The sequence below is a fragment of the Desmodus rotundus genome, chromosome 9 (genome assembly GCF_022682495.2).
Source record: "Desmodus rotundus isolate HL8 chromosome 9, HLdesRot8A.1, whole genome shotgun sequence".
Lineage (NCBI taxonomy): Eukaryota > Metazoa > Chordata > Mammalia > Chiroptera > Phyllostomidae > Desmodus > Desmodus rotundus.
In genome coordinates this window covers 106,118,679-106,135,373 of record NC_071395.1, presented here as the reverse complement: position 1 = coordinate 106,135,373, position 16,695 = coordinate 106,118,679, and the positions used below count along the sequence as shown (strand labels likewise).

Here is a 16,695-nt window from a genome sequence, read left to right as displayed (position 1 = left end):
CCCATGGAAAAACCAATGCGAGACTCGGACGTAGGGGGCGGGCCAGCCTGGGTCCAATCAGCTGCGAGTTTCAGGTCACGTGGAAGCGAAGGTGACGCGCCCGCAGGCAGCGGAGAGACTGGCTTCCGGGCCCTAGACAGCCGCCCAGGGGTGTCTTCTGACTGCACGTGGTGCGGGGGCGCGTGACCGCAGGAACTTGGGAAATCTAGGGCCGGTGGCGACCCGCCGTCCTTCCCAAGCGTCTTGACATGCAACGTCCTTTCCCGCGCGAATCACGTTCCTTCCACTCATCCAGGCACCGCCTCCCCTCCCTGGGCGAGACCTGGAAACCCTACTCTCCTGTAAAGATTTCCACTGCAGTTGTGATGCTGTAAAGAAATACAAGGGCCCCAGGCTTCCAAAAGGAAGTGACGCTTAATCTGAACTAAATTGGGAGTGACTAGGAGAAGAGACAGGAACATCCGAGGCAGAGAAAAATGAAGACCCCGGGAAGATAAGGAAAGAGCTGGGCAGATTTGAGGAACTAAGAGATCACGCACATAATTGGAGGGGCCGTGGGCCATGGGAGCCTGGACTGGCGGCGGTGGGGCGGAGCCTGGCGAAGCTGGTAAGGTCTCTCCTTGGACCCTTAGGTAGCAGCAGCAGCAGCCTCACAAGACAGGAGTTACTTTTATTTGTCTTGTTGAGAAACAGAGGGCCAGAGAAAGGAAATGACTCAGAAAAGAGCGATACCAGTAGGAGAGCAGGTCTGGGACTGGAGCCGGAACTCCTGACTCTAAGACCAGCTTTCTTGCCACTGTTCTCCAAGCGCTGCGCCTTCTTAGGCTGCCTCTCTGGGCAGGAAGGGGTTGAGCGGGGCTCTGTGGTGGGCCCTTTAGAAGAACTTTTCTAACAGGATTCTGAGTCCTTTTGGAGGCAGGTGTAGATTTTTCCAGAGTGTCAGGCCTGAGTGAAGCTGCTTAGAAACAGGAATGGGATCAAAGGAGGATTGTCAATCTGGAGAATTTGGAGTCTGGGCTGAAAAAAAAAACATGGGAGTCCCTGAGCTTGCCCTGCTCCCAGCTGCAGACACAGCTGCAGCTCCCCTACCTTGCTCCAGCTCACTGAGCATCCCCTTCAGGAGGTACAACCCCACTCTCAGTTCCTAGTATCAGGAGGTTCTCAGCCTTTCCCAGGGAGGGGCTGCAAGACCAGCCCAGAGAGATGTGCCTTCATCCACCTGTACCGCTCCCCCCAGGCCCTTCTCCACTCCCCTCCAGCATCCCTCACCCACCCCACCCCCTTTTCCCTCCGGCTGAAACTTATTAGTTTCTCCTCCTGCCCAGACCTGCTTTATGGGCGGTTCTGGCTCAGGGAACACTCAGGTGGGATCTGGATTCACCTGGAGTGGTGGGGGTTGCAGGCAGGGGAAGTAGGTTGGGAACATCATCTGGGGGTTGGTAGCACATTTAAAGCTGAGCTCATAGCTGCCAGGCAGGAGCTTCACGGGTGATTTCGGGCATGCCACACTCTTCTCTTATCTTCCCCTTTAGGCTGGGAGCTATTTGAGGACAGTAGGGGGCCGGTTGAAAAAAATAAGTTATGAAATATTAAGCACTTGCTAAAAAATGAGAAAGATGTGTTGTAAATGATTTGGAATGTTACACAAACTATTCTCTCCTCCCATGGGGTACTGGGATGCTGGAGGTGGACTTGACTTTTTCAATTCATGTGTGTGAAGCAAGTAGGCCAGGCTCTCCACCCTCCATTTCACCACGTCCTCTCTTGTTCCTGGCCCCTCTGCCTACTGACCCCAAAATACTGTCCCGCCCATCCAGTTGCCTGCCCCTCACAACCCAGCTAGGACCACACCTTGCCAGTAAGGAGGTCCGAGTCCTTCACTGTCTGGCCACCAGGGGGCAGCCTAGGCCATGCGTAGGACGGGCCTTCGGTAGGTATAGGAGCTGGGAAGGCAGCCAGGTCAATGGGATCTGAGGGGAGCTCCAGTGCCCCCTCTACCCAGGGCTCCTGGGGCAGGAAGAGGCACAATCCCACCAGGCCCCCAGTGAACAAGACCAAGTGGTCCCTGAAGGTGGTGATGGAATTGTCCCTGTTTTTATAGCACTGAGCAGACCTGAAACCACCCTTTCCATGCAGGTCCTAGGACGGCAAGATGAGGGGCATTTGCTGGACAGGGGCACAGAATCACTCAGCAGATGTCTGGGGTCCAGGGATTCTGCCAGAAGGGGCTCTTCTCCTGTAATCCTGCCCCAGACACACCCAGCGGCCAGTGCTAGGCAACCACCCGTCTACTTTCCGTCTCTATAGATTTGTCCATTTTAGACATTCCACATGTGTGGAATCATATATTATGTGGTCTTGCGCCTGGCTTCTTAGCATAATGTTTTTGAGGTCGATTCATGTTGCAGCATATATCAGCACTTCATTCCTTTACATTGTAGAGTATACTCATTGTACGGATGGACTGCCTCTTGTTCATCCAGCTGGCGGACAGTCGGGTGGTTTCCATTTGGGCCCATTACGAATAATATTACTGTGAGCACCGTATACAAGTCTGTGTGCGTGTCTGCGCATTCTTCTGGTGTGCATACCTAGAAGTCGCATTGCTGGGTCTTAGTTTAACATTCGGAGGAACTGCCAGGCCGCTTCCCAGAGCAGGTGCTCCGTTTTACACTCTCACCAGCAGGGACGAGGGGTTCCAATTTCTCCACGCCCTTGCTGACACTTGTAATGAACTTTAGGTATTACAACTTTTTCAGTGGATGTGATGTGGTATCTCCACCCGTTTTTGATTTGCATTTCCCTAATGACTAATTATATTGAGCATTTTTTCATGGGCTGATTGGCTATTTAATCTGGGGATACAGAGGGCCAACCGTATATTTATTGAAAAAAACCCGTGTGGAAGTGGACCTGTGCAGTTCAAATACGTTATCCAGTGACCAACTGCGTGATCTGCAAGTAGTGTCTCCCAGTGTTAACATTTAATTCTGTCCTCTGAAGCAAAAAACTTTAAAATTTTGCTAAAGCACAACTTACACTTATCACCTGGACTTTTGGTGTCGTATCTAACCCATTTGTTGTGTCTAAGTCATTGCCTAACCCAAGGTCAGGATGAAGACTCGTGATTTCCTCTAAGAGTCTTATTTCGTTTTTACTCTTCCTTTTAGGTCCATGGCTCATTTGGAGTTAACTTTGTATAGAGTGTGGGGTCGTGGTCCAAATTCGGTCTTTCGCACACAGACACCCAGTGGTACTAATACCGTCTGTTGAAAAGACTTTTTCCCCATTGAATTATTTTGGCTCCTTTGTGGAAAATCAATTGACCATAAAAGTTAGGGTTTATTTCTGGATTCTCAATTCAATTCTATTCCATTGATTCCACACATCTGTTTTAATGAGGCCTCCCGTTTTGAGCCAATAACAGAGCAGAAGCTAGAAGAGTTCATTTACCTGAATTTCCGTTCTGGACTTTAGGAGGAGCCAGGCGGGGGCGCTGCACCCGGGACAGCTGGCATGCCAGGGAGAGGGTTTGAGGCTGGGGGAGGGGTGGGCATGTACAGTGAACAGGGTTTTCCTGCCCCTCCTGGAACCACAGTTGTCAGCCTGCTGCTCACATGCCTTTGCAGCCCCTGCCCGGGAGGCCCCAGGAGGGAGGAGCGGAGAGGGAGGGCACTGGGAAAGAATCTGGATGCCTTACATGGCAGTTAGGAGGGAGAAGGTGCCCTCCCTGCCCACCCTGCCTGCACGGACAGTCTGCAGGCTCTTTGGCCACCTGCCCACCTCGGCACCTCGCATTCTCCAGCCCTAAAGAACTGCACACTGAGCCGCCCCTTACACCAAGGCCAAGGGCATCAGGGCTCAAAATAGCCAGGCTACTGAGTCCTGAAGAGCACAACTGGAAAAGAGGGAGAGGGCAGGCAGATGCCCAGACGCCCACACGCCCCTGCTGGTCGGGTGGGTAGTGTGGGAAAGGGAGATGGAGCTGGGTCCCCAAGTCCCCTCCCCGCCATGTGTGGTGTCTGCCAAGCTGCCTTGGCTCATAGGAGGGGAAGGTGCCTGTGAAACTTGAGATAAGGTGAGAATTTCACAGACTGACCGCCCGCCCGTCAGGGCCACTGCCACTGTGGCTTTGGTGGGATGCAGAAATGCTGGAGGGAGGGGGGAGAGTGTGACGAGGGACTGTGGGCACAGAGACAGGCAGCCTCCTCTTCAGGGTCACACACACTTTATTCAGCACAGGAATGTCTGGACAGAGGGGCCTTGGGCCGGGTTCCTGACACAGAACTCTGCTTCAAGCCCCACTGTAAACAGAACAAAGATCATCATGTAAACCACAGGGGGCACGGGGGAGGGGGCTCCGCACAAGGTCTGGGGCAGGTCACCCTGGCCAGCACAGGGCGCCTGGGGCGGGTGGCTGCATTCAGGGCCAGCCCCGCCCTGGGGAGCTGAGTGAGCAGTTCGCAGTAGCTCACCCAGGAAAGTCAGGGTGGGAAGAGGACAGGGTCTGGCCGACCCAGGGGGTCATCTCGGCCACTGAAAGGGACTGGATCAATTTAGCTGATGCAGCCAAGGCTGCCACGTCAACATGTGCTTAAAAGGCCCCAAGATCCACAGCCGGTGTGGGGGTGACAGGGGAGCCGGCCCCTTGGGGGTGCTCACCACCCGCTCATGGGCAGGGCCATGCAGCTTTCATGGCCCAGCAGCCCTGCCAGTTGCCTCCCATCAGCAAACTGCAAATGATAGTGCCCTCTCCTGCCCAGGACCTCACTCCCCCAAATTGGGCGCACTGTGGAAGTGGGCAAGGGCACCAGTGGGCAGAGCAAGGCTGGCCTGCCAGAGTACCAGCTCTGCGGACTAGCCCTTCACTCGAGACTCATGATTTGGGGGTGGGGAACGGCCCCAGGGTCTGCGCCAGGAAGAGGGTCCATTTAAACCCTCTGCCCGGAGGGCGTGCTGTGGCAGGGCCCACGTAGGGCCCGAGCAGCAGCTCCCTGGGACCTCAGTTTCAGGTCACTCCCAGCTGTGCTTTTGGGCAGGGTGCACATGGGGGAGGGAAAGAAGGTGATTCTGGGAGGAAGGAGGAGAGGGTATGAGTATAGAGTGGAGGTTAGGAAAGTGGTGTGGGGTGTCCTGGGGCCCTTAGGGATGACGAGAGAAGCCATGCATGATGGCACAGTGGGGTCCAGCTGAATTCCTGATTAACAAGTGCTCTGAAGACAGGAGGTGGCAGGCAGAGGACAGAAACACCATCCTCTGGGACCCACGCCGGCACCCCCAGTGGCAGGGTGTTGAGGAGCACCCCCACCACAGCCAGAACTAGAATGGCAGGAGCAGGAGCTCGGAGTCTGGGTGAGGGTGGGGAAGGCGTTCCCTCCATGGGCTTCGAGCTCATGTGTAAATGCACCACCAGGGGGCAGAGAGGAGCCGCCTTTGGCTGGATGAAAAATGCGGGGCGGGGAGGGGGGGCCAAGGCTGGCGGTGCCCAGTGGTGTGACAGCCAGAGCCCAGCTTCTCTAGAAAATCACTGCACTTCCACACACGAAGCTGAGGTGGCAGGGGACCTGAGGGAGGGCCGCGTCTGTCTAAATGACTCACAGGTGGCTGGGGGTGGGTGGCAAGGATGACACAAATGCCCCCAAATCCAGGGATCACAACCAACACGCAGGGGAGCACAGCTAATCACCATGGAGGGAGTGGGGGGGGCAGCAGGCACACGGCCCCACCAGGGGCTCACTCGTCAAACTTCCCCTCCCGAATGTGCTCGAAGGAGAAGGGTAGGAACTTGAAACCGGTCCCGCTGTAGAATTTATTCTGGAACTCGACCCTAGGGAAAGGGAAGAGGGAAGTCATCATCCCACAGAAACCTTCTGGGTTTTCACAGCCAGGCCAGAAAGATGCCCGACCCCACGCTCCCCGAGGCCTTGCTTTCCTAGATGAACTAGGGAAAGCAGCCCTGCTCCGGCGGGCCACCCTCTGCCAGCCCACCAAGCCCAGACATGTGACTTCCCACAGTGCACACAGCCCTGCTTCTGACGCCCAGGGCCTGCCCTCGGCTCGAGCGGCGCCTGCTCTGCCCCGCTGAACGGAGAGCCATGTGCAAAGTCCAGCTGGCGCGAGTTTCACCAGCAAAGGGGAGCCTCCCGGACACCATGGCCTGGTAGAGCTAACGGCAGACCTCCGAGGAAGCCCCCCAAGCAGCTGTGAGCTCAGCTCCAGGAACCCCTCAAGCCCCACTGTTTTCTTGCTTGTTTGTTTCCTTGCAGGGAGGAAGGAGAAGGGAGGTTTCGGAGTGAACACTGGAGGCTTTCGATTTAGGGGAGGAAATTCCCAGGAAGGGGGTGAGTCAGGAGGGGAAGTCTCCTCAAAGCCATGGCAAAAACATGTTCCAACTACAAAAACATCTGAGAAAGAATCCTCCTCTTGGGGATGGAAAGGAAAACAGCTCTTACTCCCTGCCCAGGCAGCCTGGCGTCCAGGCCTGCCGGTCTCCCTGGGGCCCTCTCCACCTCCAGGGGCAGGAAGGGGAACTCACTCCTGAGAGCACAGCCGGCCTGCTGGGCTGTGCTCCCCCTGCAAACTCGCCCTGGACGGCTGCCCAGCAACCAAATCAGCGCCAAATAAGGGCAGAAAAATGCGTGATTCAGCGGATAGAAAAGCCGAGGAGAGCTGCCCTGGGGAATAGTTTCCATGCGGGGCTGTGTGACCCTGGGGGGCGGCAGAACCCCTGTAAGAACAGGCGGGGCTGAGGCAGGCTACAGGCCTTGGCTACCCACAGGGCGTCACCCCCTCCCTCCAAAGCGGGAGGCAGGAATTAGTGAAAAGAATGGGGTGGGGCCTGGGGCTGGCACCCGTTTGTGGGCAGCAGGACTGTCTGTGGGTGGCACTGAGGGGTCCACAGAGGCCCCTTTGGCCTTGGGTGCTGGCTGAGGACACTGGCTATAGAGCTGCCAGCTCCACCCTGGGAAGAAGAGGTGGCCAATTTTCTGTGGGACCAGAGGAATAGGTGGCCTTCTCCCCTAGCCCACATCCCAGGGGCTGGGCCAAGGTCCCCCAGCCTCCCCGACTGGGGAATTCCCATTAGTGCCTGGGCCACGCCCCCCGGGAAAATGGGATCCAGGAGGGAGAGTTTCAAACTAAAGTCAGTCACAGGATTCCATGTGAGAGCAATTCCAAACCAGGACCTGGATTCGCACCCACACCCCAGCACTCCTCAGAAGTCCTGCCAGTTCCAGCTACGGGGCTGCCTCTGCGGCAGGCGGTGGGGAGGGGGCCAAGCGCTTGCTTCTGGCCCACTGCTGTTAGGTCTGAGTTCTTTACGGTGGGTAGTCTGGGTCTGCACATGGAAAGGGATTTCTGAACAACAGGAAATATATGGACTGGTCCCACTTTCGTTCAACAGTGTGTAGCCAGAAGGTGGGCAAGTCACCTTCAGGCCCATGAGGAATCGGAATTCTGACCTCCTGGCTGGCTAATCTCACAAACTGGGCGAATGGAGAAGCTTCAGAAGTGTTCAGATGCCCATGGGGTCACCACCCTTCTCTTGCCGTCCCTCTGCATGACTTAGGGTGGCCACCAGCAGGGACTCTGGCTCAGCCTGACCTCACCTTCCTCCTTGGCCGTGCTCACCCAGCCTCCTGGCACGAAGCTGGAAAGTGATTTCCCTGTAGGTTTCCCCACCCTCTTCGCCCTTCAAACCAGGGAAACGTGTGCTTCCTGAGAAAGTACGAACATGAAGTTCTCTGTGCGCGGGTGCAGCGGGGCCTGCTGGCCACCGTGCACGTTTTTCCTTCCTCAGGGCTCTGCTCGGGGAGTCTCCAGGCTCCGCCAAGCTCCAGGCCACTAAAATGCACCTCCGAACCCCACAGTTGCGAGGACAGCCCCGGGAGTCAGATGAGGTGCTCTGTCACCCCTTCCAGCTGCAGCACCTGGCAAAGGCCACCCAGTGGTGGCCTTTTCCCAGGGTGACTGGGAGCCACAGAGAGACGCTCCAGCTAAGTAAGAGGAAACCTGGTTTCCTTGAGGGGTGCAGAGGAAGGAGTTCCAGGCCCTCTCCCCTCTCCTGGCAGGGGTGTGACTGCGGGCACATGGTTGTGGAAAAACAGTTCTAGGCCCAGCCACTTCTCTGGTCCTTTCACTCCCAGAGCGGCACAGGGTGGGGCACACACACTTGCCTGATGGCCCAAGTGCCTGGCGACAACGTCTGGCTGGGGCTCTGTTTCAGGAGTTCTCCCAGGGCCGCCATGCGCTCACCTGTGCCTCGGCGTCCGTGGGGGCACCACTGTGCTCCTCACGACTCACTGGCCCCAGTTCCACCCCGTCAGCCATCGGCCGCCCTGAGCGTGCAGGTGTGCGCACCTCCACTATGTGGAATCCGCAAGGTGAGAGCCTAGGCCGTGGGGCCACAGTCTCTGCTAAAATCAGCTTGGTATCCACAGTTACTGAGACAGGCTGGTAAGCCAGGACAAGTGGAAGGCGGAAACTGAGGCAGACAGCTGAACAAACAGGAGGGGCAATTTACAGCCAGATCCAAAGAGTCACCTCCCCAGAGACGACATCTAGGTCTCAGTTGCATTTCAGCTCCAGGCCCAGAAAAGCAGCAAAACCAGGTGGGCAGCACCAGAACCAACTGCAAAGACTAAAGACCCCCTGCCTATCACTGACCCATCAGTGGAAACCAAGACCCTGAAAGGGCGTACCTGCAGAACTGAAGAATGTTCTCCTGGAACCCTCCCCTAAGATTCCTGCCTGCAAGAGAGAGGGGAAAGCCTCGAGACAAAGGACCCAGGGCGCATGCCCTCTCCCTTCCTTTCCTCTTCTTCCCCCACAGGCAATGTCTCCTGGACCCAAAGGGTCCCCATGAGACTTGCAACCAGGACAGCAATGCAGCAGCAGCAGCTCATCCCAGGCTGCCCCCTGACCCTGTCCCCAAGGCCCCCATTCTCTGACTTCCCCGTGAGCCAAGGCAGCCGTTCCTGCACTCTCCTGTTGCTTCTTCCATGCCTAGCCCTTCCTTGTTTCACTGTTCCCGGCTTTAATAAACGCGTCCTCACAGCCACCTGGATTCGTGTTGTGAAGTGTTCCCTGCACCGCACACCATGCACCGCCGGCTGGTCCTGGGCAGAGCTGCGCCGGGCCCCTGGTCTGGCAACATTGTAACTACTAATCACATCCCTGCTCTTGCCTGTTCTGAGGAAGAACAGACAGCTGCTTAGGGAGGCAGGAGAGCCCACCCACTGAACATGGCTGGTGGGAGAACAGAGGAGGACAGACAGCTCAGAAGGCAACAGACTAGCAGGCTGGCGCATTGACCTGCTCACTGCTGTTTTCAAGTGTCACCTACCTCCTCCTGACCCTGCACGGATCTCAGACTAGGGGTTTATAATCGTTATCAAATCACAGGTTTTTCTTCTGGTCCCCGCGGAAGAGACCCAGGACTTGTATAATGGGGCAGCCTTTGCGTCAGAATCAGGGATCCCCACCAGGTGACCAGTACAAAGACATCCAGGCCGGACATCAGGAGAAACAGCAACCATGTCCCCGCAGCCATTTTCAGCAGGACCAGCGGTCCCCACACCTCACAAGATGGCCACAGCCCTGTAGTGCGTCCCCAGGGCCGAGAAGGCCCAGGCATCGCTGAAGCACATCCACATCTGGCCAGGAGGGGGTGCACTAGCCCCAGTTTCATTCCCTTCCTTTCCGTGGATGTCTCCCTCCCGCCTGCCTGGGGGTCTCCCCTCTCTCTAAATAGAGTAAACGCAGTTTCTCTACCAGTTACCACGGCCAGGCGCCCTCTGCACCGGGCACCCCACCTTTAGGCAGGGCAGCCGTGACCTGCACTCGAACAGCAGTTTATGCTGTGCCAGGGCACCGTGAGAGTCGCCTGGTATATAGAGCACGGCATGTTCGATCGTGGTGACCCTGTCTGCCATGATGCTGCCTCTCTCGCCACAGGAGAGGACGGACAGCTCCGGGAGCTACGTGCTTCCCCGGGTTGGCCAGCAGCGTGGGCAGAGCAGGGCTTCGCAGCCAGGCAGGCCTGATTCTGCAGTGAGCTCTTGTCACGTGCCACTTCCTTGGGCTCATTTATGTGGATGAGGGAACACACCTTCCATGGAAGACCGCAGGTGAGCCTGAGGAAGAGGTAACCTTTTGGCTACAACACGTGGCCTCGCCAGTGCCCGGGCTCACTGTGGAGGCCGCGCCCCAGCCCAGGCTCCGTGCTGCACAAGGTGGGGGCCGCGCCCCAGCCCAGGCTCCGTGCTGCACAAGGTGGGGGCCGGGCTCCCAGCTCTGACAGTTCGGGTCCAGCACCTTGGCTGCTCCCCACCCCACCCGGGACCAACGTGGGGTGCTAACTGGTTCCGCAAACCCCGCGCTCAGGAGACAGAGACGTGACAAGGAAAGGAAGGAAGCCAAGAGAGCAAGAAAAAGTGAGTCAGCAGGCTGGCTCCACGGACCGTCCCTCCCGCGGAGTGGCTGTGGCTGAGGAAGCAGGCTGGGGAGAGTGCGGCAGGTAAGCTGAGAGCAGGGGAGCGGCCTGAGCGTGGGGAGCTCCCAGCTTCTGGGCTCAACAAAAAACAACAGCCAGGTGGGGGGAGGGAGAAGGGGAGGGGGCCTGGAGCTAAGAAAGGGACAGGCACTGACAGCAGGACAGGAGCTTTGGGGGGAAGACTGAGTCCCAGCCCCTCTCCCCGGACACGGCTCACTTTGCTCCTATGTGATTTGGAACAACACACAGTGGAATCTTTGCGAGGCTCAGCTGTAACAGCGCCAGGAGAAACATCAGTTTAAGGGGATGGGAATAAGTTTCTCAGGTTCAGATTCTGGGGTTTCTTCAGGTTTGGATTAGCGATGGAAAGAGACTTTCGAACCCCTCTTCTGACCTTGAGATCATTACAACCACTGATCACCTCATCTAGGGGTTCCTAAGGTCAGGTCAGTGAGTTTGGGAACCCCTAAACTGGGAAAGCTGTGTGCGCGCACACTGAGGGGGGTATTTCTCTGCAGAGAGGGTCCAGAGCTTCCAGAACCACTGGGGTTTGAGCCCCCAAGAGGGAGAATCACAACATAAAGGAGGAAATGGAGACAGGAGGCGGCAGGGGAGCCGCCAGATGCAGCTTCGGTGTAAGTGCGTCCCACGCACATTTGGAAAATACTTAAACTCCAAGAAGACACTATTTGTTGTTGATCTGAAGTTCCACTTTAACTGGGTGTCCTGTCATTGTATTTTTTGAATCTGGCAACCCTACCTTGAGGTCACAGGTCACAGCCAAGCCCAGCCTTGAGCTCTCCCACTCCCCGGGGTGACCTCTCCCCATCCACGAGGGGCCATTCACAACCACGAACTACATCAGAGAAAACAAACACACCTGCCCCCTGAAGCGGCTTCAGTGCACTGAGACACAGCTAGGGAAGCAGGAGCCCCCCTCCACGCGGAACTGCCGGGGTCCGACTCAAAGACACAGGCGCAAGGTCAGAAACGGGGACCAAACTGGGACACACTGTGCTCTAGCACTTCCCTGGGCTTAGAATCTATTCCAGAGCTGCTTCCGTTGCTCTGAAGACAGGAGAAAGTTCTACACCAGAGCAGGAAAACCCCCAAACACACATATGCAAAGTAAAACCTCAGCGGGTCTTCTAGGCTATCGTCAAGAGCGCTGGGGAATGCGGTGAAGGCAGGGACAGGGGGTGGACAACGCCCACTGGAGGCTGTGAAAAGTGAGCCGGGCTTGTCTGTGGGCACTTCCTGAAGCGCACACCAAAGATAGGTCCTTGGGTGTGATGATGTGAAAGCAGACACTTCCTAGCGTCTCTGGGTCCCGTACAGGAGCAAAGCTGCCCTCAGTGCAGCCAAGGACACATCCCGCCCCTCGCCCCCCCTCCTCGGCCCCCGCCGCCCCGCCCTTCGCCTCACCAGTGCAGCCGCAGCGCGTGGAGGAAGGCGGAGAGGCCCTCCATGATCAGGAGGATGGCCACGGTCAGGGTGGCAAAGGCGGCGAAGATGAAGAACAGTGCCAGACTCCCTGCCAAGCTCTTCACCCTCAGGCCAATGTGGATCACCATGGTCCAGAGCACCTCAGACAGCTCTGGGGGCCGGGGAGAGACACGACATCCGGGTCATTTCAGCAGACGCACTGTGGACCTGGCATTTTGCTCTGCCACCCCTCGCCTGGAGCGTGCTTTGCCTTCTGGCTTCCCATGACCTCAGTGGGACCGCTGTGCATCGCTAACCTGGCAAAAGCACTGATTCTGCCATCTGGACATCATTCTGTCTGGACTTCGGAGTCTGAATAACCCCAGAGCCATAAATTACAAATTTATGTTAATTTCCACTCTTTAAGACCCCCCCCAACCGGAGACTGCCCAGAGAAGGGGGCGACCACAGTTTTCCGCCTGAGAGAAATACACTCACGCGCATGAGCGAGGCTGAGCGCCCAGAGCCGCAGGTAGGAGGCGGTGTTGGAGATGCAGCCCAGGCAGTACTCGATGGTGTGGATGGCCTGGTGGACCATGGTGTCTCCGAAGTCAAACTGTGGTGGGAGGAAACCAGACAGGAGATATAAGGCTGGAGGGAGGGTGAGGCAGTCTGGGCTGTGGCCAGGTGGCGCTTTGGGCTCCACGGGCCGGGAGCCCCCAGAAAGCCTGCCTGGCTTCGTCCCCCAACTGGGACACTCCTACTCCCCCTCAATACACTACATTTTAACGAACTATGTCTTCCTGAGAGTCTTCCCAACACAGTTGTTTTTTTCTCCCTGCTAGGCCGTAAGCTTAAGCAGAGCGTATCCGAAAGTTGACAACGCTCAGAGAAAATGACTATCTGGACTCCTTGGCTGCTCTAGCCAGCACCCACCCGACTCCCACCTGCCGGTGCCCGAGGGAAGGGGAAGCACCTGCTGTGAATGCGCCAGGAGAGTAGGGAGGGCCCCTGCCAGCTGTTAGGCCCCAAACCTCTACAGTCACTTCACTCAATTACTTTTACAAACTGTTGGGAGCAAGATAACCAACCACCGTTTTTTCTTTTCTTTCTTTCCTTTTTTTTTTTGTGACTTCTGAAAAGATGACGCAGGAAATTTTAGCAAAACTGTTACTGATTGCTACTTGGACAGCTGACTAAGACCGGCAGACTATCTCTTGTAGGGTGTCAAGCTCATCTTCACCGGGGGCCCCAGCAGCCTCACGGTTGCCTTCACAGGGCCGAATGTAACTGTAGGACGGTGTAAGTGTAACCACTCCTTACCTAGGGGCAAAGACCTCTACATTCGGCCCTGTGAAGGCAACAGCAAGGCCGATGTGGCCCCCGGTGAAGATGAATTTGACACCCCTGACCTATTGGATGGCATTTCTGTCTTCCTCACACTCCCTTTCTCCCAGTTTCCCTTTCAACATCATGATTCTCTCCAGAGTCCAGGGGCAGGGCTGGAGCTGCCTTTCGGGAGCTCACGTTTAGGGCTGCTCTGCGCACAGCTGGGGAAGAACATGGACGCTCTAGAAGCGCCAGGGGCACTCTGTGGCCTCTCACTCTCCCAGGGGGAAAAACCAACAGCCGCTACAGAACAGGAGGCCATTCCATTCCCGGGGCCTCTCCCCACAGCCCAGCCCAGACCCCCAGGGGCAGAGGGCAGCTACCCAGTGGGCCCTCCCAGCCTGCTCTGCCCTGCCCTGGGGTCAGAGTCTATTTTTCACTAGTTTCAAGACTCCCAGGACTCCACACCCAAAGACCTCATACCAGAACTGCCTGGGGAATCGGGGAAGGGCAGGAGAGAGGAGGAGCTGGGCTGGGAAAGGGCCCACAGCCCTGGCCTCCTGGGTGTGGCCAGTGGGCAGAGGGACCTGCTCCAACGGTCTTTGAGCAGCCGCCTTATTTCCCTCCTGCAGACTCTCTACACCCAGAGCTCCCCAGGGCTTTTCTCCGGAACAAGCTTGTCAAGCCACCTAGTGACCCCGAAAACTAGGGTAATCCCAGCTACCTTAGCGGCAACCATGCTGCTGAGAGTTCTTTCCCACCACCTCTGGCTGTTGCCCCAAAGCCCACGCTCAGAGGAAGGAGAGCCGTCCCCACCCCCGCCCCTGCTTCAAGGAGCACAGGGCTTGACTCCCAAGAACTCTACAAAAGCAGTGAGTGCTGAGTTCCCTTAGGACCAGCCACGTCCAGCATTTTTATCCCACCTCCAGTTTCTCCCACCAAAAAAAAAGGACAGACCAGGAAGCTTCCCTTCCAGGCACTGCCCCGACTTTCTCCTGTCCTTCATTTTTAACTTCCTGTCTTGTAACCTTGGGCAAGTGTTCTGTGTGATGGGGGAAGGTAAAGGGGTGAGCATTCAGGCAGTCTGTCACTCAGATGCCCTGACACCTCGGCCATGAGTGACCTCGGACCACGGCAGACTCCGTCTCCATTCCCCATCACTGTTCTCCTCACCTGTAGCTGAGCCCCGGCCTCTGCCCTCCCCGCTCCACAAACGGGCCTTCTTGGCCGGCTCACCCTGACCTCCCAGCGTGAGGTCTAACATTCTGTGTCCTGGCAGAGCCTCTGCAGTGTCTGTCTCTGTCACCTTTTCTTCCTCCCTCTCAAGACGCCTCCCCTACGTTTTCCTCCTATTCCTCTGGAGGTTCCTTCCGTCTCCATCTTGGTTCTTCCTTAAACGTGGGTGTCCCTGCCTCAGGCCTGACGTCTTTCCTACCTATCGCACTGCCACTCACGGCTTCTGGGCCACCCCTAGGAGTGAGTCCCAAATGGGCACCTCCGCTCCCACACTCCCCGTTTCCCTCTAGCTGTGCTTCATGGCCTCCCGGCGCACCGCTGGCATTCAGCTCAAAGCCCCCAGACTAAACTAAGTAATCGCTGTCCTCTGACCCCACCGAGACCTGCCGCTCGTCCTCATCCCATGCTGAACAGTGTCACTACTCGTCCCCCAGGAACCCAAGCCTGGCCGTCACTGCTGGCCACCAACCTTCGTTAAGGCACTGGGACCTGTAGCGTTTACTTCCTTAGTCTCGTGCGGGTCCCGGCCTTCACTCCAGGCCTCGTAATTCTTTCCTGGCTCACAGCAGACGGGCAGTCCCCCCGCCTCCAGACTGTGCCCCCTCGCCACTAGGGCACATTAAGTGTCACTTCCAGCTTCACCTGATGGCTCCTTGTTGTCCAAACTACGACTCATTTCTACCAACCTCCAGTCTCACCGCTCACTAGTCCCCCGAACCCTGACTCTGAGCTTCAGCTAGGCTGAGTACCTGCCTACCGCCCAGCCGTGGGGGTCTGCAGGCCTCTGCCTCTTTGCGGTGACTATCGATACAGTGGTTCTGCGTCCCTCCTCCCTCCACAGAGCCTCCTGCTTGAGCGGGAGCAATAATTCCCCTAGGGAACCCCTCCCTGACCTCCTCTTTCCCGCTCCGACTCCTGTGTTTTCCAGGTGCCCTCTTTCTGTGTTGCCACAGCACCCTGGGCACGCTTTGGTCACAGCGTCTGTCATCGAGACGGTCTCCTCAATTTGTCTGGGAGTTCCGTGAAGGCAAGGGCTATGTTTTTCTTCTTTCAGTTTCCGCCTCATTAAACAGAGAGCTTGATGTGTGGAGGGTGAATGAATGGGTGGGTGGGATGAACACACTGGTGAGATGACACAGGAGGGAGAGGCCACTGACCCTGGCTGAGCGGTCGCAGCCTTCAAAGGCTTCCCGGTCAACTGCCTGGCCCTGGTCTGCCACTGTACTGAGTGCCCCCCCGGGGGGAGGGGCTGCTGCTCCCCCTGGGCTGGAGCGACAGCCTGCATGGGGCCAGCGGGTTTCCACAGCCAAGCCAAATGGGGAAGCTCTAGAAGAAGTAGGCTGGACTTTAAAAAAAAAAAAAAATCTGTTTTGTTTAAGATCTTTAGATAACTGTGACAGCTACCCAACTTTGTCTGTGGAGAACTCCACTGCGCATGTGCCTGATCAAGTGTTATGTTTACTCAGGAGGCTGCGAGAAACAGAACCCCTGAGGGAGCTGTGGGGACGGGGTGTCAGAGATGACTAGGACAGCTGCATTACAGTCCATCTTGTTCGGATGTCCAGCCCCCTGGGACATGGCTACAAATAAGGGCTGTTCTGACAGTGACCATGACATTCGGGTGCTCAGTTAGGAAGACACTTAGAAAGAGCAGTATTGTCAGAGGCGATGTTACTGGGAGAGGGCTGGGTGCCTCGCTAACGTGGAGCACGCGCCACCCAGCCCTTCCAGGCAGCTCAGCCAGAGACGGGGCACCGGTGGGCGGTCCAGAGCACACAGAAGCTCCGGGTGCCAACACAGGAGCCTCCCGGCCTTCAGGCGGATCGAGCACTGTCTCTCTTTACACCAAACAGCAAAGATTTCCCCTTCCCATCCCACTGCCCCCTTACAGAGGCCCAGTCGAGGCAAGAAAGGGAAGGGTTCATGGGTCTAAGTATTTTAGAGGGGAACTTTGGCGGGAGGGGAAGATGCAAACAGTGCAGCATGGCCTTTTAAAAACCCAGCTCCAAACTTGTGTGTTACTAAATGAATTCCTGCTGAGCCAGAAGGCCTCCTCCGATGTGGCCTGAACATCTAGGCAACTTTCTTTTTGCTCCCTGTTGTTATTTTGCGTGTGTGGCTGATTTAATACGAACTCCTTTCGCGCAGATGGATTGCTTTTTTCTGGGATACATCTAAGAGGCACGGCCTCCTTTGAAAAGCTGCCTACTTCC

The 16,695-nt window shown here is 56.8% G+C and overlaps 1 protein-coding gene and 1 long non-coding RNA gene across 6 annotated transcripts in view; one reads left to right on the top strand and one right to left on the bottom strand.

The window, feature by feature from the left end:
- Positions 1 to 6: 6 nt before the first annotated feature.
- LOC123479038 (uncharacterized) lies at positions 7 to 4,773 on the top strand. Its single transcript, XR_006654498.3, has 2 exons — positions 7 to 607; positions 3,171 to 4,773. It is a non-coding gene; the product is annotated as an uncharacterized lncRNA (long non-coding RNA).
- ATP6V0A1 (ATPase H+ transporting V0 subunit a1) overlaps positions 4,212 to 16,695 on the bottom strand; it is a 51,090-nt gene continuing 38,606 nt past the window's right edge. For all 5 annotated transcript variants that reach the window (XM_053911915.1, XM_053911916.1, XM_053911919.1 and 2 more), the window contains 3 exons: positions 12,416 to 12,533; positions 11,918 to 12,089; positions 4,212 to 5,827 (listed from right to left, as the gene is read on the bottom strand). In XM_053911915.1, coding sequence (XP_053767890.1) covers positions 5,734 to 5,827; positions 11,918 to 12,089; positions 12,416 to 12,533 — 384 coding nt within the window. In that variant the 3' untranslated portion in view covers positions 4,212 to 5,733. The remainder of the gene's footprint in view (positions 5,828 to 11,917; positions 12,090 to 12,415; positions 12,534 to 16,695) is intronic.